The following is a 20,978-nucleotide window of genomic DNA, read 5'->3' on the forward strand; positions in this document are numbered from 1 at the left end:
GACTCAGTGGCTCCGCGATTTTCCATTGTTACATTAGTGCTGGATGCTCCTGTTGCGCTGAAAGTTAACAGGTACAGTAGCCTACATGCAATCAGGGGCGTATTTAGGCCTCGGCAGACTAAGCAGCTGCCTAGGACGGCAGATTTGAGGGTGCGACTTTTAAGCTATTACTGTTAATTTTTTATATGTTTTTTAAATTTTATTCATAACTCTTTAAAGAGTACATGAACTTAAACGCACAATGAAAAGGATATGAATAACATTGGCAACAGTCAGTTCAAATTATGTATTGTAATTAATGTCTACTTAGGTTTATTAAAGAAAATGTACTCAACGCAATGAGCTGCGATCGCTGTCTGCAGTAAAGATGACGTCACACGCCTCGGCCGCTATCGCAACAGCATGCGCAGTCCCACACCTTTACTATGTTTCCACCATGCACTGTAGTATCTAACTCGTTGGTATTGACACGGAGTACTTTAATCGCATTTGACCCATGATTTGACATTACAGTAATGTTTGGCAGGCAATATTGATATTTCGAAAAGGGAAAATGGGACAAGGGAAAAGTCAGTTCACAGAAGAGGAGCTACAAGATTACCAAGTAAGACCGCATTATTTTTGAATGAATGAGATGGGATGTCGGTTTTAACCTTAATTTTTTTTTTTTATCCACATATCATCACTGTTAATACAAATTGTATTTATTTGTTTCAGGACTTGACGTACTTTACCAAGAAAGAAGTTCTATAGTGAGTAACTTTTAAAAATATGTCAGAACACGGATTCCTTCCTTTCTCTCTTACTTCAAAATTTCAACTTTGTGCACACAAAATAAATTATTGGCACTGAGAAGTGCCTTTTCGTAAGCATGATGATGCGCATTCGACAAACGCAGACAAATCTGCTCTTTTTAGTATTTTAAGATATAATTATCAGTGGGAAATCCGTAATAAATTTCAAAACACGGATCCTACCCTTCCCCTCTGTCCCCACCACACCTACCTTGCACCAGTTTAGGAACAGTTTCAGAATACCGGGGTAATGCAGTTGAGCTGTTATTACACATGTAATGTAATCGCACCAAAAAACGCTTGTCTGGAGTATTCGACTGGCATTCACAGGTCCACGCCAAACAAGAATTTTTTTCTTTTCCTCTACCCTCTTCTCTATACACCACTCTGTTTTTCTATAGCACGCAACACCGAAATTTCCAACTTGGGTTAGGGTAGGCTAGCTTTGCTCATAATTGTTACGTCGTAAAAATGTATGTATATATATATATATATATATTTTTTTTTTTTTTTTTTTTTTCGGTATTCGCGTTAAGTTGGGTTAGGTCCGGTGGCTACTCTAGCGCTGAGGTAGTGCCCCTAGTACTCCGTTTATAAGCTTACACCTTGTATATATACGAATCTGTGACAGGTTAGGTTTGGTTAGTTTAGGCTTCTTTTGTTATCCCTTGTATATACGATCAACTGCATCTCCACAATATCACTTAATAAATCCAAAGATTTTCTCACTCCTGAAATCACCGGTACCTCAGCACTAGTTTCACATTTAGCAATTTTCTAATATGTTTTCAAGTCATTGATATAGGCCTATTATATGAATTCTTCACGTTCCAAACTACCTTTCCTTTGAAAATTAGACCATTTTTCCACTAAAAAACTTTCAGTGTCGCATGCTATAGAAAACCCCACTAGAAATGAAACTCAAGTACACTTAAATTTCTTCGGGTTGATCACTTAAACTGCAAATAGACTGCTTGATGCTTGTAGATTGCACCTTGATATCATTGGTTACAAGTGTTTTTACAAGTGAAAAGAGAATTTTTCTATTTGTCTTTTGAATATCTAATACTAGGCTTAACTCTGTAGAGTACCGGTATCGAAGTAGACACCGCCCTTTCGAATTGAGAAACTTTTAAATGTTGCACCTTCACTAATTGGTTGTGTGGGAGTGAACAGTGGTAAATAACAACTGATTACCCCATTTCTGTGGTAATCTGGAAGCTAGCCATATAGTACATGTTAGGCAATATTAGGCCTATATTTATTATATTGTATTTCTGGTTCAGGAAAAATACTCTTACAAGAACAGTTATTATTTTAGACGAATATTTTCCCTGGACCTTGTTTTCCTTATGGAGATGATAGCTAGAGAGCTGAGACAATCCTCAGTCATGTTTCTGCACAGATATTTTTTTTTCTCAGCCATGAGAAGGTGTGTTCTGCTGAGCGCTGGCTACACAAGAATATCCGGAGGTATGTCCTTTTTTAAATATTGGACATATAACACTTGTAACCCAATCTCTAGGAATGGTTAGCAGCTAATGAATTTCATGTTGAATCTTTCGCATACTACTTTTAACACTTGAATATAAATAATTGATTAAATGGCGATCTTACTCGTATTAATTGTGTAAGCATGTGTGGCTTACAGCTGTTTCGGCGTCATCTCGAACTTCGCTGCCCATTGTGTGGGTGCGTTCGATTGTTGAAAAGTGTTGAAGTGTGGTGTCAAATAGTGTGTGTGTTGAGAATTTGATCAGGGTGTGTTTTAGTGTGTCTGTATATTTCATATTGTTCTAGTGTGTTGAGTTTTTGGGTTGTATGTGTAGGAATTCCATGTCTGTATTTATGTTATTGTATGTGTGGTTAGCATTAGTTATGTGTTCGGCTTATGTGAATGTATTGTGTCCTCTGGTTATTGCTTTAATGTGTTCTTTGTATCGAGTTTTAAATGATCTGCCTGTCTATCCAATGTAGAAACTGTCGCAACTATTGCATGTGAATTTGTATACGCCTATGTGGTTGTATTTATTTGTTTGTGTGTTGAGATGTATTTGTAGTGTGTTTTCTGTTCTGTATGCTATGTTGTATTTCTGTTTTCTGAATGAGGATGCGATCTTGTGTGTGTTTTTGTTTTCGTATGTTAGTGTGATGTATTTCTTGTGTTCTTGGGTTTGTGTTGTGTTTTGTGTGTTTTTGTTTGTTGAGTTTTTGTTTTGTGTTCCTTATGATGTTGTCTATTATGTTTGGGTTGTAACCATTTTCTTTTGCTATGTATTTGATTGTGTTCACTTCTTCATTGTAGTGATGTTGGCTCATGGGTATGTTGAATAATCTGTGTACCATTGTCCTGAATGCAGCATGTTTGTGTTGTGTGGGGTGCAACACTAGCATCTTTCGATGATCTCAGTGACGATAGGGTTTGTATGTATGTATACAATGAGTGTGTATGAAACAAGGTTCAAAATAGTGTTACGTCACTTCTCCATAATTACTTCGTGAAAAACCACGATGACATGATAGAGGATCTTGTACTGCTATCAGATGAGTGCTCAGGGCAAAATAACTATGTGATGGTTCATTTTTTGTACATGTTAGCATACTGTTTTAAAATGTTGAAATCAATCACTTACATTTTCCCAGTGCAAGGCCACTCATGCTGACCGAATGATTAATATTTCTCTATCATAGAGGAAAGAAAGAGAAAAGTTGTTGTTGAAACCTCAGCAGAATGGAACGAAATATTGCGATCATATCGCTCAAAACCAAGTCCTTTTCAAGTTGTCAACATTGATCAAGATGACCTCTATAATATCAAACAAGCCACTGACGAGTTTTTTCTGAAGACTCTCCGGCCAGCAGTTAAACTTAAGGATGCTAGGATGTTCAAAAGAACTCGGGAACATGCATGCTTTGAAATCAGAGATACGTACAATGGAATATGGAGTCATGTGCCATAAAAAAATTAGGAAACTGGCAAAGCTCTACACAGATCCTATTCCTTTGAATCCAGGAAAACTTCGAGATTTGAAAACCCTGTATGATGTGTTGAAGCCCGTCAGTGTGTGATTTTATAAATCACTTGAAAGTTCTGTTCCAGATGTGATTGAAAGTGATGCTGAAGATGATCTTTTCGACAATAGTAGTAGTGGTGATGATGACTAAAGAGTAGGATTGGAATAGGAATGAAATAAAAAAGTGTACTATGTTGTTGTTTTCTAATGCCAGGCGTTTGACAATAAAGTCATTTGACCTCTTGCACTCCAATATTTTTCAAAGATATTATCATGACCAGCCAATGAAGCACAGATTTTGAGATGTTCCGAATCCATTTCTTGGTTTGAGTTGCACAATGGGCAGTTAGGGGACTGATATATTCCAATTCTATGCAGGTGTTTGGCCAAACAATCATGGCCTGTTGCCAATCTAAATGCAGCTACAGGCGATTTTCGTGGTAAATCGGGAATTAACTGTGGATTTTGACGCAGAGAGTTCCATTTTTTTCCCTTGGGATTGAGTTATCAAATTTTGTTTGTTGAAGTCTAAGTATGTAGATTTAATAAATCTCTTCACAGAGTAATACGTAGATTTAGTAACAGGTCTGTAAGTAGCAGTGCTGCCCTTCTTTGCTAAAGCATCCACATTCTCGTTTCCCAGGATTCCACAGTGGGATGGTATCCATTGGAATACAATTCTTTTATTGAGTGATATTAATTGAGAGAGCGATTTAGTTATTTCTGCTGTTTGAGATGAAGGTGTGTGTTTAGAGACGATTGATAGAATAGCTGCTTTGGAGTCTGACAATATAACTGCATTCCTAAATTTATTGATGTGGCATAGAAGATTCCTGAGACATTCACTTATTGCAATGATTTCACCATAAAAACTTGTTGTTCCTTATCCAAGAGATCTATAAAGTGAGAAGAGACAGCACGTAACACCTGCACCGGCACCTTGTTCTCTAGAGATCAAGGATCTGTCGGTGTATAAATGAAGCCAGTTTTGTGAAGGTTTCTTAATATTAATTGTGTCTAAAGACAATTGTTGTTTCAGTATTTCAGTGTTTACTTCTGATTTCAGTATTTCTTCTGTTAAATTTAGATTATATTCTATATTTAATAGAGTTAAAGGGCTTGGTTTAATTTGTAAGTTTTCTTTTAAATTTGGGATATTGATTTTTTGTTTTAATTCTTGAACAGTGGATATGAAACTTTTTTGAGTTTTCAATCTACAGAGAGGACTGTATGAATGCCAATAGGAATAAGTGTACTATAATATCAATAATAATGTCTTCTAGAATTTTTGCTAGTGAGAAATTATTTTTTTTAATATTGGAAAAAGTTGTAAAAATATATTAGTGTGAATACAATGTTCACTTATCTTACATTCATTCATTCATTCATTCATTCATTCATTCATTCATTCATTCATTCTTATGTTCACATTATTGTTCTGTTTTATCTTTTTTCTAGAAAAAGAACCCATGTCAATGCAAAGTTCCCAAAAATGCACAATAACTTGAATAATAATATTTAACAACTAAATGCAGTACAAGTAATATATTTATTTCAACATAACAAGATATAATGTTTTTTCCCTCCCCTGAAAAATGTGTTTTTTTGGCATGGGTTATTTTTCCTATCAACCCTTCAATTGCTCTGATTTAATAAAAAATGTTTCCATCAATAAATTTAATAAATATATGCGAAATTTCGGTTGGCATAGATATAATAATTTAAAGATTATATCTCATATGAGCTATTTTGCATCTACCTGTACTGTATTCATTCATTCATTCATAATGTTCTGCCCAAAGGCAGGTCTTTCACTGCATACCCAGCATTCTTCTGTCTTTCGTATTTTCTGCCTTTCTCTTAGTTTCCGCATATGTTCCTTATATCCTAATGTCTTCTATTATTTGATATCTTCTTCTGCCTCAAACTCTTCTCCCATTCACTTTCTTCCATTACATCCTTCAGTGAGCAGTTTCTTCTCAGCCAATTCCTTTTTCTCTTCCTGATCAGTTATTCTTCCTTCACCCACTCTTTCCAATACAACTTCGTTTTTATTCTATCTGTCCATTTCACACGCTCCATTCTTCTCCATATCCACATTTAAAATGCTTCTAGTCACTTCTCTTCACTTTGTCGTAATGTCCATGTTTCTGTCCCATACAATACTAGCTACATTCCACACACAGCAATTCATTAGTCTCTTCCTTAGTTCTTTTTCCAGAGGTCCGCAGAAGATGCTCCTTTTTCTATTAAAAGCTTCCTTTGCCATTGCTATCCTCCTTTTGACTTCCTGGCTGCAGCTCATGTTACTGCTTATAGTACACCCCAAGTATTTGAAGCTGTCCACTTGCTCTTCTGCCTCATTTAGAATGGTACTATATTATGACAATATAAAGTATCTTTTGAATATCCATAAACTCATTTGAAACCGAAATATGATTGTTTCACAGTTCATAGTGTTAATTGTTTTTACTTTCAGTGCCCATCAGAAATTCAAAGCTCTTGCACCAGAAAAAGTGGGTCATAATAAGAATGCCAAACTGCCTATGACTAAAATACTCCAGTATCCAGAATTACGTGTAAATCCATTTGGAGATAGAATCTGCCGAATATTTAGCTCAAGTCATGATGGAGATTGTACTTTTGAAGACTTCCTCGATATGATGTCTGTGTTCAGTGATGGAGCACCAAAAGCAGTTAAAGCAGAACATGCATTTCGAATCTTTGGTAACTTTCATTCTTATAAATACACAAATCTGTTCATCCATTGTAAATATTTTAATTGTACTTGGGACCAATGGCGGGCTTATGTGAGGGCGGCAATGAACCTACAGGTTCCTTAAAAGCCATTTGTAAGTAAGTAAATACTTTATAATTGCTTTACCAAAGAAAGGAAGGATGTATTTACATATACTTGGCTTCTAGTCGAGTCATATGTACTATAAATAAATGACAAATTGACCAATGACAACAATTTCGCACCGGAGTAAGGATGGAAAGTTGCTGTGAAAGTGATGGCGAGTGGAGAGGCAGGATCACATTTTGCATGTAAGCTTTTTGGTAGGTACATAGAAAGCGATGACAACAATTTCGCACTGGAGTAAGGATGGAAAGTTGCTGTGAAAGTGATATCGAGTGGAGAGGCAGGATCACATTTTGCATGTAAGCTTTTTTGGTAGATACATAGAAAGCGAGTTTTTGTAAGGTATTAGGTTTGGTTAGTTCAGGGATTTGTTATCCTTGCATAATACGGATTTTGGTCAGTGGGGGTTATGACTTTCTTTGGTAACGCAATTGTAAAGAATTGTAATAATTTCTGCATATTTCACAAATTATTTTTAAGTGAATTTTTTAAAAATGAAATTACATGTCTTATATCAAGTCTACAATTGAAGTGTTGTATGCAGTGCCATTTTAAATACAGGGTGTTTCAAAAATACGGGGCATAATTTCAGGTATGTATTTCCCACATTTAGACAATCAAAATAGTTCATTACAACATGTGTCCGGAAATGCTTTATTTCCGAGTTATGGCCTTCACAATATTGAAATTCACCGGAACGTTTTCCTTTCTGCAGGTCGTTGCCGTCAAAGGAGACATTAAGAGGGCACTCTGACAGTTCATTCCGAGGCGAAGGTTACATTCAGTGTTGTGTAGGCGTTAGACTGTGTGACATGTATTCAAATCAAGAGCTGGCAGAGATACACTTCATGTACAGTAAGGCGGACGGCAATGCTGCGCTGGCTCGTCGTTTGTACCAGGAGAGGTACCCACAGCGACAATGTCCAGATCGGAGGACATTTGTACGTCTCCATTACTGTCTTTGCGAGTATGGAAAATTTAACTCTCCTGGTTTGGGAAGGGGACGACCAAGATCTACAACTCCAGAAGTACAGGAGGAGATTCTGGAGGCTGTGAACATGACTCCTTCTATCAGCACACGAAGGGTAGCGTTGCAAGTCAATGTTCCTCATACGACTGTCTGGAGACTGTTGAAAGAGTATCAATTGTATCCTTATCATTTGCAACGTGTACAGGCCCTGTCACCAGCAGATTACCCTGCACGAGTTAGGTTCTGTCAGTGGTTCTTGCAGCAGTGTGGTGTAAATCCGAACTTTCCTGCCTTAGTATTATTTACAGATGAAGCACAGTTCACACGAGATGGCATAACAAATTTCCACAATCAGCATGTATGGGCGTATGAAAACCCACGTGCAACTGTTCCATCTCATCACCAGGTTCGGTTCTCCCTCAACATGTGGGCCGGTATCATTGGTGATCGATTAGTTGGACCCCATGTACTTGTAAACAGACTTACGGGGCAGGCGTACACAAACTTCCTGGGAAACACCATACCTCATGTTTTAGAAGACACTCCACTGATCAATCGTAAACACATTCACTTCTTGCATGATGGCGCTCCTGCACACTTCAGTCGTACGGCTCGCCGATACTTGGATCGAAGGTTTCCTGATCGATGGATAGGTAGAGATGACCCAAGTGCTTGACCTCCACACTCACCTGATCTGAACCCTCTCGATTTCTACTTGTGGGGCCATTTAAAATCATTGGTTTATTCGTCTCCGGTGCCTGATTTGGAATCCCTTCGGAATCGAATTGTGGCATGTTCTGAGGACATACGCAATACTCCTGGAGTTTGGGATCATGTTCGCAGGTCAATGAGACATCGATGTGAGGTCTGTATTCAAGCAGGAGGTGGACATTTTGAACATATTCTGTAATGACAACGACCTGCGGAAAGAAAAACGTTCCGGTGAATTTCAATGTTGTGAAGGCCATAACTCAGAAATGAAGCATTTCCAGACACATGTTGTAATGAACTATTTTGATTGTCTACATGTGGGAAATACATACCTGAAATTATGCCCCGTATTTTTTAAACACCCTGTATAAAATAGATTTAAAATAATTGGTTTCGGAAATGGTAGACAAAGTCAGAATTTGATTTTTAACTCCTACACTAAAATATTTCTATATTGTTTTGCAGTTATTTCAAATAAATCAGAAGTGAATGCATTAAACAATAGGAGTAGAACATACGCTAAATACCCAGTGCTTTAAAAGTAATATCATAATTTTTTTGATGTCCAGTAGTGGTTTATATAATATTGACAGTTGAGATATATTGACATACTGTATTTGGTTTAAAATTAGTATACCTAATAAACAACAGTGTGGACATAGTGCTGGTTGGTCTCTCTGCCTGCCTTAGTTTTGAAAACATTTTCTTAATTCTCAGAGATCTGCAGTAGATTGCAATTTACCTCCTGATTGACATCAAATACAGCTTTCCCCTCCCTGATTTTTGCATAATTCGTGCCTTCATCTATAAATAATTCAGAAAGGTAACCCATGGTGATTCTTCTTCCTATGGCCATGTTCCTTTGTTAACACGTGTGTGTGTGTGTGTGTGTGTGCGTGTGTGCTTGCATGTTTTTTTTTTATTTGCTAGATACCTAAAAATCTCTCATCTGCATGAGCTCCGTGAAAACCTCAAATCAATTTTACCACGATTAATATATACACATACCACATTCATATTCGGTTTCTTTGGATTGAGTTCTGTGCATGTCATCCTACTTTCTCCTTATTCAGACTTGTATGTTGCACCAAAATCTTTATCATATTCTTTGTCTCCTAGATGTCTGCCATTATAAATTGTAATTCTTCTGTTTCAGATTTTGACGGGGATGATATGCTGGGTGTGACAGATCTCAGACAAGTAGTTGACCGCCTCACAGGACAACAGCGTCTTAGTGAACAGGACATGCAGCATCTCATTCAGAACATTTTAGATGAAGCTGACTTGGACGATGATGGTGCACTGTCATTTGCAGAATTCGAGCACATTATTTCGAAGTCTTCGGATTTTGCCAAGTAAGTAAAAGTACTGGCTTAGCTTTCCTTTCACCTGTTAGACCTTGCTGCTGACATGAGCTAACAAAGACCACCACCATCCCACCATCACTTATGCTATAGAATGAAGTAAGCTGGATCTGGAATATAAATATATAAATAAGAAATTAACAACTATATCCATAAAATTAAAACTATAACCTGTTCATATAGTTTGACGCATGTCATGCAGATATTTTTATAGCCATCTTTCTCCCTACTCTTGTATGTGCCAGTAAGCACATTCCTGAGCTAAAACAATGGCCCAAAAATGAACTTCAAGTAAAAACTCAATTAGGGCATTGAAAAAAGTTGTGGACTATGTTTTGGGACATGACTGTAATGTTAACATGAATACATAGTCACGTGATGATTAGGCATGTGCATAGAGGGTTTAGAAATGAGACAATTGGTATGTATTTATTTATACTGCAAGTGGGCAAACACCCGGTGGCAGTAATAACTTAATTACAAACAACAATTGTAATACACAATAAAACAATTAATACACATTAAAACAATTAATACACAGTAAACAACTAATACACAATATAATTACAATACACAGTAAATAATAGAGAAAATAACCTAATTAATAAGTGAATCTAAACTGATAGCGGTACTCTTTCACTTCACTCTCCTCTCACTCACTGCACTGGCACTATGACATATTTCACTGACACTATAGAACACATTTCCTTGACATAAATTATCACTGATGGAAACTGTTCACTGCCACTTAAACCGTATCTTCACTGACTCACCTTGCTTCAAACAGCATTCCAAATAAGACAAAAAATTACACCCTTGTTGTTCTGTAGAATCATATTTATAAACAGAACTACGTTAAACTAAAAATTTCTAATCTAAGACCCTCTTACAAGTTATTTTAAACTAATTTACAATTCAAACCAAGGAAATAACTCGTCAGACTAAGTAAATACACGTCACCTTAAGTAATGTAATGTAATGTATTTTTTTTTTATATACACTTTATACACAACTGTTTAAGTTACTTTTGAATCTTCTTAAGGAAGGACATCCCTCAAAGACCGCTGCAGGTAGGTCATTCCAAACATTTATAGTTTGATTTAAAAATGAGAATTTACCTACATTCATTCTCTGTTTCCTACATTTGATTATAAAACCATGATTGTTCCTACCATAGTACGTTGGCTTCTCTAACCAAGCTGTTAAGTCTACCCATGCTTTTTGACCTAGATGTGCTCTATACAATGATGTTATTCTAGTTTTTCTACATATGTTTCCCATTTAAGTTTTTTTATCATTTATTCCCATGTCTTCTTTAACTTTCAACAAATTTAGCTGCCCAATACGGGATTCCTTCTAAGGAATTTATCTGATATATCCTATAGCGATACGAACATGTAGTTCCATATTCCATTAACTGTCGCACTAACATTAGATATGCTATTTCCCTCGATTTGGGGCTAGCCTCCATGCTTTACCCGCAACATTTTCAACCTGCTCTCCCCAAGAAAGTTTGGAGTTTAAATATATTCCTAGGTATTCTTGCAGAATTACAACACCAATGAATTTGTAGTTTAGACTAGTTTCCTCTCGAGTTTTACAAAATGTTATAGATTTACTTTTAGAACCATTTATCTTCATCCTGTGCATTATGGCCGAGTTATAAATTTTATTCAAATCAGTTTGAATAGCATCCACATCTGAACTATTTCTAATTTTTCTAGAGAAAATGCAATCTCTGCAAATAGTCTCACATTGGATGTAATATTTTGGCATGTCATTTACGTATATTATAATTTTATAAAGAGTAATGGCCCCAGAATGCTACCCTGTGGCACCCCTGAACTTACATTTCCAATTTCCGATATTTCGTGACCTACTCTAACTCTCTGGGTTCTACCTTGTAAGAATTTTTGGATACATAGAACCACTCTTTTATCTATTTCTAGCCTACTTAACTTATCTATTAATATGTCATATGGCACCAGATCAAATACTTTCGAAAAATCAATCACAACTGCATCAGTTCTTCAGCTACATCCTGAACCAGCGAAGTAATTTGACTATCACATGAGAAGCCTTCCCTAAAACCAAGCTGGCAGTTGTAAAATCAGTCTCGCATTTAGAACAGGATGAATATAATCCGATATCAAATGTTCCATGACTTTACATATGACAGAAACAGCTGGATACATTAAGAAGATTGATTGATTGATTGATTGATTGATTGATTGATTGATTGATTGATTGATTGATTACATATGACAGATGCAAGATTAATCAGTCTCTAGTTTCCGACATCTACTTTATTTCCACTTTTATATATGGATATTATTATAGCTGATTTCCAGTTCACATGGAATAGCTGCGTTGTTTATGGAAACATGAAATATATTTGCACTAAGTATGTAATTATGGCCTCGGAACTTAATTTTAAAATCTCTGTAGCAATACTATCTGGTCCTCGAGACTTCCAATTTTTTTATTTCTTTATTTTCTCTCTAACCCCTTAGGAAGTTATTGTAAAAGTTACTTTTGCTTCACATTCACACTCTGTGACACAACCGCCCCTATCAGCGGCATTATTATTATTATTATTATTATTATTATTATTATTATTATTATTATTATTATTATTGCTGCTGCTGGTGCTGAACTTATGTGAACCGTAACAGTCTTTCTGGGACTAAAACCTGTATTGATGATGATGATGATTATTATTATTATTATTATTATTATTATAATCATCATCATCATCATCATCATTAACTGAAATAAAATACGAATTTAATAAGTCGACACTTTCTTTGTCATCAGTTATACTTTCTATGTTTTGATTTCGTAGAAGAACTAGTCCTTCATTTTTGCTTTTCTCTTGCGTACATAATTATAAAACTGTATCCAATTGTTACTGTAACTTATATTAATTCAATAACAATGTGGTTTTTATTTCCACAACAACCACATACCCGTCAACAATGGGTATTCCACTCAACACTGCAACACAGTAGTCGTTATTGCACTCCACAGAATGACAGTGACTATTCACGTGGATTATTGAGAAGAACAACAATGTACTCCTAATCTCAACTAATGTTCACAAAGCACTATTTACAAAAACAAAACTGTCAGTTCTCAGTTCACAGTTCGTTCGCCTTGGCTAGTTCTTCTAGCTCACTCACTCAAGTTCACGGTATGTCGAACCCAAGACTTCCAGATAACAGTCCACTGCACTTCGAACCCAAGACTTCCAGAGTCAGTTCACTGCACTTTGAACCCAAGACTTCCGGACGCGTTGCCCTCGCCTGGACGCTGCCACAGTACTCACTCAAGTTCACTGTACTTCGAGCCCAAGATTTCCGGATACGCTGTCCTCGCCTGGCCACTGCCACAGTTGTGACCCCGGTCTCGAAGGCTGGCTTCCTTGCTTGCTGCTGATTCACTGATTAAACTAGCTCCACTAAAATTGAACTCTGCAGCTCATTTGCCCCTTCTATTGATTAGATCACACATTCTCGAATGTACTGCTTCGCGTAGCTTCTACGAAACATCGAGAGGATTGCGCTTCTGGAGACTTCTCCAGCTTTTTCCGATCAGTCGCAGTCGCTTATCTTCCCTTCTCACTTCGCACAGCGGCTAGCGTCTCGTAGTTTTCCATCTCCTCTTCTCGCGCCGTGCCCCAGTGCCCACCGAAGCTCGCCTTCCTCTCTCCGCGCCTGCCTTCCCGCGCGCCCTCCCTTCTGCCGGACGCGCGCTCGACTCCCGACGCGGCCAGGTCTTTCAACATGGCGCCATATTACTTTCATCGTCTTTTATAATATCTTTTAGGAAATTTTCACATTCAAGTTTCTTAATTAATTCGATATATTTATCCCAATGCTTATGACTTTGCTTACATTTAGTAAATGCGCACCTGCCCTTTTTCTTTAGGTAGCAAATATAATTAGTGTAATATTCTGGATCCGGATTTTTCTTAATTATTTTACAAGGTACACATTTTACTAATGCCTCGAAAATTATACTCTTAAATTTATCCTTACATCCTGCATCAGTCCTTACAAAATCATCATGCTTGTAATTCATGGACATTGGTTTTGTTGAAGTTCCAGACAGACAATGGATTTGACCTTGGATTTACTGTGTTTTCCCAGATGATTTCTAATAAGACGTTATTGGATCACTTATTTTATGTAGCCTTTCAGAGTTGATGAAGAGAGAGACAGGTCTTAGTAGGTAAACATCTAAGAGGACATTGTATCACATCGAGCCATTTACTATCTGCATGAAACCATTGCACCAGATCAATTCATTAACAAGGATCTGTGCGTCTGAATTTGTATCTGAAACCCCATTCCAGTTAATTTGTGGGAGATTTAGATCCCCAGCAATTACTACGTTGGATCTTCTGATATTATATTGAAATTCATTAAGTTTGTGCAAAGTGTGCGTCTTATAATGTCACCATTGCCATAAATCTTGGATAGTATCATGCTATAACACTCGCTGTAGCCCTGCTGTATTTGCTTTCTCTGGATCTTACAATCCAAAACTCAGCCATGTCAGCTGCATCTCGACTCCATGGCCTTGGCCAATGAATAGATAGGAAGGAATGGAGCACTTGGACATACATATGTTTGGAAGATGGCGACGGATATCAATCCTGTTGTTGGTATGAATCAAGATAGTATGATTCCTGCTCAGTATATAAATCCTCCTGTCGGCCTGGTTGGCACACCATAATTGAGGGGTTTGCCAGAAAAAGGGCATATACGTCAATATGGCGAAGTGAGATACATGCAATCTAAGATTTTAAAACGCACCTGAATAAAATGTTATACATGCACGCAGCCTTGTCCTGCAGGTATGTACAGTACAATCGAAACAAAATTCGTTACTATAATTATTCACTACATTTTAAACTGTTTTCCCAAAGAAGGACGTATAGGTCTATCTGCCTTTCTTCCAGCAAAGTCCTCAATTAAATTGCAATCCTTTATCCATTTTCAATTTTCATCTCCACGATTCCGGGATATAAGGTATTCTTGGTTTGCAAGCAGATACACCACAGAACAACCTCCTGAATTTGTAGTACCCATCAAATGTTGTCTTGAAACGATGAAAAAACAATGTGAAGAACAGTGTCCCAATGAAGTGTTTTTTCGTTGTGCTTGGTGCCGAAAAGAATTGTGTTTTCAACTTTCAGTCAATACGAGTCATTTCTGTCTCTTATTTATGCTTCATTGACACCATGGGACGCAAGAGAGTTTACTGCATTTCACAAGCGCACTCCACTCCGCTCGCCAGTAAGACAGGGATGTCCAGCTGCGTTGCATTATCGTCTAACCACAGAAGGATTCCAGCTTCGATTTCAGGGCCTTGCAGTGAAAACAGGCAGCTAATATTTTGCATGTGGTCTTCTCGTAGCACATCGGTTATGCCACTAAAGTTTCGAGGCAAGTTTCGGCATGCAGGGTGTGATACTTCTCTTGTAAGCCTAAAACTATGTACATTTGGATACTTTAAAGTAGAAAGGTGCAAAGTGCCAAAATCATAGAAAACGAAATTATTATGCAGAAAAGTGCAATGTACCTTGGAGGATGATGTATGAAAGAGGCTACATCCACTTGTGTTTCTTAAGCGAGATATTTAGATGTTACATTGCCAGCACCATGCAGTTTCAGACGGTAAGCGCTCTCTTGAGCTGCATCATAGAATGCAATGGATCTTCAACAGGTCATGTTTGTGCCCAAACTTACACACAGCGAAATGTTTTACAGATGTCAGCTTTCACGTTATAACTTTGGAGTTTGTGTATGTGATACAATGCAGTCTTATATGTGTATGTGGGATGAAAGCATCGCGAGTAGAGGTGCCAATGAGATTGCCTCGTGTGTACTAAAACTGATGAATATGGACATAACAAACAAGAAGAATCTGATAACTGTGCAGCTGAAAACAAAAATCGTGTAATGGTCTTCATGTGTCTCTTTTTAGTTGCCATTGGTTTATTTGAGCACATAGAGCAACGTTTCCTTCTCAGCGGCCACAGTTTCTTGCAATGCGATTCTGATTTCGCTTTGATTGAAAAACAACAGAAAGTGACAAAAGCCTTCATTCCTAGTGACATGCTTAAAATCGTACAAGACTCTAAAGTTGTAAAACCATTTCAAACCGTTTCAATGCTAGAGTCATATTTCCTTAATATGCAAGATGTTGCTGATCAACTATTTCCATCAAGAACTTGAATATTTCTAAGACATGTTGCATTCAGTATGATGTTAGTAAAGCAGGTAGTGTTTCTGTGAAATAGTCCCGTGATAATGAAGCAGTGCATACCATTAAAGTGCTTAAAAAGGGAAAAAAAAATTGAAAAATGTGCAGTCAGCATTGTTTCAAGTTAAAGCATAAAATAGGGAAATTACTGAAGAAAAGAAGGGGGATCTACTAGCAATGACTCCCTATCTTCCAAATGAGGAGCATAGGCAGATCTGTGAGTAAAAATTGCTCCAGAATAGGAAAAAATAGGTATTGGACTTTGCACCATTCTACTGCAACTGTACCCATTACTTAACACTTTTCACAATCTGTGTTGTATAATTAAATATGGAGAAATAATGTCTTTACATACCACTATTATTAATGAGTAAACACTGTACTATTGCTGTTTCTATCAGTAAAAAAAAACATGACACAAATATGTGTACAATTATTCTTATAGCTAAATTTTTTTATCTTATCTCCAATGTTTCATTTTGGCACTTTGCACCCTTCTACTTTAAAGTATCCACTTTGTCCTTTTTTCAACAATGTCCTCCTTTTTGAAGTTTTTGTCGTCTTTATCTGGTCACCCTATAGTAGCATGAGTTCAGAAGTTTCATTGTCCTCCTTGCAAAGGCTGCGTCTATGGCTCAAGCACTAGCATGGTCCTCTGTGTTCAGTACCCAACCAGATCGCGAGAGAATTTGTGATGGACAAAGCAGAGAATTTTTCTAGGGGTACTCCAATTTCCCCCTATCATTCTATCAATACTCTTCACTTTCCCTCATTCCATCTATCGTCTGCAATAAGTTCAAAATAGGCTGGGATGAAGTTTCGAGGGTAGTATAGGCTTCCAATGCTGATATAGACAGGAGTTAGAATTCTGGTGCCATGGGAATTATCAGGCTACTCGTCTGAGAATGACATCTGTCTCTGCCAGGGCCTGAGGTAGGTTGACCCACCTATCAGCATCGGATTCACGAATCGCCACTCAGACATCTATTGGACTTGAACAGTCATTGCATATATATGACTCCCAATGAATGGTCTGAAGTAAGTCTAAATAAAAAACATATGTATGAAAGTTTTCTCGTGGGTTATTAATGATTTGAAACTGATGTAATTAGCATTTTGTTACTATGTGGCTTATTCTTAATTTTTTTGGGAATGTTTGGATTTTTTTACCGAGATATTTGTATATGAAGATATCAGTATGTTATGTATTTGACTCCGTTCCTGCTTAATAAAGCCAATTAAAGAAGCTTTGTACAAAAAATTTTTGTAATTAAAAGTCGTAGTCCATCTAACTAACCCCACTTTTACAGAATTACACTTTCGTATTACATTACACTGCACCATCACGTAACTTTGTTTTTTTGTTGTGGGTGTGACAGAAATCTTTCTTTCTTTGTTGTTATATGAGATTGTACCTCTCTGTTAGATTTATGTGAAAATATACCAATAGCTTCATAACTAGCAAGATAATTAACGTGCATCATATGAACATCCAACTTCAAGGTCATTGCTTTGCAGAACTGCCAATGTTACTACTTATGGCTTTTAAGGAACCTGGAGGTTCATTGCCGCCCTTACATAAGCCTGCCATCGGTCCGTATCCTGAGCAAGTTTAATCCAGTCTCTACAGTCATCTCTCACCTCCTTCAAATTCATTTTAATATTATCTTCTCATCTACGTCTCGGCCTCCCCAAAAGTCCTTTTCCCTCCAACCTCCCAACTAATATTGTATATGCATTTTTGGATTCGCCTATACGTATTGCATGCCCTGTCCATCTCTAACATCTGGATTTAATGTTCCTAATTATGTCAGGTAAAGAATACAATGTGTGCAGTTCTGTGTTCTGTAACTTTCTCCATTCTTCTGTAACTTCATCCCTCATAACCCCAAATATTTTCCTAGATACCTTATTCTCAAACACCACTTAACCTCTGTTCCTCTCTAAAAATGAGAGTCCAAATTTCACAACCATACAGAACAACCAGTAATATAACTGTTTTATAAATTCTAACTTTCAGCTTTTTTGAGAGCAGACTGGATGATAAAAGCTTCTCAACCGAATAGTTACAGGCATTTCCCATATTTATTCTGTGTTCAATTTCTTCCCGAGTATCATTTATATTTGTTATTGTTGCTCCAAGATATTTGAATTTGTCCATCTCTTCAAAGAATAAATTTCCAGTTTTTATATTTCCATTTCGTACAATATTCTGAACTGCCAATGTTGCAAGTTAAATTTTCATTTTTTTCCAACACCAATAGCATCTTTCAAACTGTTGTACATTTTTTCTGGCAAGAATTATTTTATGAAAAATGAGCTTCAATTCTGCTTGTTCGGTTGTTTTGCTTCAAAGATATGCTTTTTTTTTAAGGAGGGTCTTGTGGCATGAAATGGCCCTTCTAGTTCTTCAGGATTCTTTATATTCAACTGGAACAAGTATTCCTTGAAATATTTTTATTTTAAATGATTCAATAATATTAATTACATTTTGGGTCAATGGTCAAGTCCCACTTCCATGTAGCACTGTTTTTGACAACCCTTTCTTTTCTCAAAATCAGGATAGGAGAAGAAATGTCTGAAGAAAGTGAAATAGGGAGAGAAGTATGACTAGGATGCCCTTTATCATCTACCCTGTTCAACATCTACAGTAGCGTGCAAATTAATCCAAACAACGTAATTACTTATGCAAAAACACTCAAATGGGATAAAAAAAAAAGGATCTAAGACATACCTCAGTAATCTATGTGGCCTCCCTTGTTCCTAGTAACAGCTCTGAGACGATTTGGCATGGATTCCACTAATTTCCCACAAATATTCTTCATTTCTTCATCGCGAAACCATACACCAATGAGGGTAGAAATCATCTTCTCCTTTGTAGAACAATCCATTTTTTGCATTCTTCTTTTGCAAATTGACCACAAGTTCTCAATGGGGTTGATGTCTGGTGAGTTGCCTGGCCAGGGGAGTACCTGAATATTCTTGTTGAAGATTTCTGTAGTTTTTCGAGACGTATGGCATGGTGCCAGGTCTTGTTGGAACACACCTCTGCCATCCGGAAATGATTTTTGCAGCTGGGGTACAATTCTGGTTTCCAATAAGTGAATATATTTGTCAGAATTCATCATTCCCTTGATAGGTATTAATGCTCCAGGCCCTTCATGTGTAAAACAACCCCAAAACATTACTTTAGGGGGGTATTTGGGTGCTTGTTGGAGATGAGCTGCTGTTACTTTTTCGGATCCTTTCCGTACGTAAGAAACACGGAGGCCGTGGACCTCGAAATGAGACTCATCAGAAAAAAGTACATTCTTCCAGTCATTCACTGTCCAGTGTTGATGTAATTTTGCCCACATTAAGCGTTTTTTGCACATAACAGGGGTTAGCAGTTGCTTCTTAATAGGCTTACGAGCCCTTTGTCCAGCTTCCAAAAGCCTACGCCACACTGTTGTGACGTGAATATTCGCCCCAGTGGTAGCCATTAACTCGCGGGTTAAGTCGACAGCAGTTAGTGTAGGATTTAATTTACTTTTCCTGACAAACGATCATCTGCAGGTGAAGTCTTCCTTTTCCGGCCACAGTTTCCTTTTTTCTGGGGTGTGATGGATCCAGTCTCCCTGTATCATTTTATGATCGAATTAACAGTAGCCAAACTGATGTGTCATTCTGCAGCAATTTGCTTCTGTGTCATAGAAGAATGCTCTGCTAATGTTATAATTTTAGACCGTTTTCGTGGAGTTGTATCCATTTGTGAAGACGACAGAATGTACACAGGATTGCAGTATTAAGTCTTCAACACAACAGAAATGCTTATAAGTACAAAACGACAGGCAAAATGTCACATATTATTAAAAAAAAATTATAACGACAGACCTTCAACAATGGAATTACACGTACTACAGATGTCAATTAAAGCGGTATGAGCAGCTGTAAAGCCAACAATGACAGAAAATGTAAAAATATGTCGTGTTCGGATTAATTTGCACGCTACTGTATTTGGAGGATTTGGTGAAGAACTGTTTTCAGAACATGGGAGGGATAAAAGTAGGAGGAAGAAGATTAAAGTGTATAAGATTTGCTGCTGATATGAGTCATTCCACGTCAAATCGCACAAATTTAACCTCGAATTGACTTTCATGTCCCTGATTTAGATAAAACAAATTTTACACATTCTATGAATTGAAAAAATAAATACGTGTTTTATTATTGTTATATATATCAATTATTGTAGTAGATATGTGTTATCAAAGATTCAGAAATAGTTCACGCATCATTATTGTTAAACGTGATTATCTCCACTAATAATCATCACAGAGATTTGCTCTTTGTCTCAATTTTGAAAGTGATAGTACATACTTTGTTCTTCGCATAATAATATAAAAATATAAGTTTGTTAGCTTTGTTTTAAAAAACATTTAAACACATAAAAATATAGTTATATATACAATAGAAGTCATTTATTACAGTTATATGAACACTTTTTAATGATTGAGTAAAATTAATAAGCTCGGTTAAAAACCAGACATGTTTCGGAGGAAGACTCCTTAAGCTACGTTACGCGGTCGAACATCTGTACCAGTGTCGTGGTACTACCACTGAAGATGGAGGAGCATTCCTCTGAAGCATATCTGGTTTTTAACCGAGTTTATTAATTTTACTCAATCATTAAAAAGTGTTCATATAACTGTAATAAATTACTTCTATTGTATATAACTATCTCACTCATGAACACTGTTGTATCTGACCTAACTTATGTAATTTAAACATAAAAATATGTTTTAATGGCAGCAGCTTACTTTAAAATTACAGAAAAAAATCCTTAAATACCTTGAAATTATTTTAACCTCTCTTAAAAAAATCAAAATGCTACTCTGAGCCGTTGAAGAATAATTAAATGGTTCACCAAGCTGCGCGTCTAGAGTTTGCGGGTTGCATAAATACTGTTGCAAGATGATGTGCAGGGGCAGCTCTGAGTGAGAGTCGTGTGAC

The 20,978-nt window shown here is 36.9% G+C and overlaps 1 protein-coding gene across 10 annotated transcripts in view; it reads left to right on the forward strand.

Moving 5' to 3' along the window:
- The first annotated feature begins 409 nt into the window (after nucleotides 1-409).
- Nucleotides 410-20,978, forward strand: part of LOC138694369 (calcium and integrin-binding protein 1-like) — a 126,776-nt gene continuing 106,207 nt past the window's right edge. For 6 of the 10 annotated variants that reach the window (XM_069818038.1, XM_069818040.1, XM_069818042.1 and 3 more), the window contains exons 1-5: nucleotides 411-604; nucleotides 718-752; nucleotides 2,217-2,267; nucleotides 6,288-6,535; nucleotides 9,509-9,707. In XM_069818038.1, the coding sequence (XP_069674139.1) occupies nucleotides 554-604; nucleotides 718-752; nucleotides 2,217-2,267; nucleotides 6,288-6,535; nucleotides 9,509-9,707 (584 nt within the window). In that variant the 5' untranslated portion in view covers nucleotides 411-553. Of the gene's footprint in view, nucleotides 605-717; nucleotides 753-2,216; nucleotides 2,268-6,287; nucleotides 6,536-9,508; nucleotides 9,712-20,978 lie in introns of those variants that run through there. The other 4 variants (XM_069818034.1, XM_069818035.1, XM_069818036.1 and 1 more) reach the window with 3 other exon arrangements.

This window comes from Periplaneta americana, chromosome 2, assembly GCF_040183065.1.
Source record: "Periplaneta americana isolate PAMFEO1 chromosome 2, P.americana_PAMFEO1_priV1, whole genome shotgun sequence".
NCBI classification, from domain to species: domain Eukaryota; kingdom Metazoa; phylum Arthropoda; class Insecta; order Blattodea; family Blattidae; genus Periplaneta; species Periplaneta americana.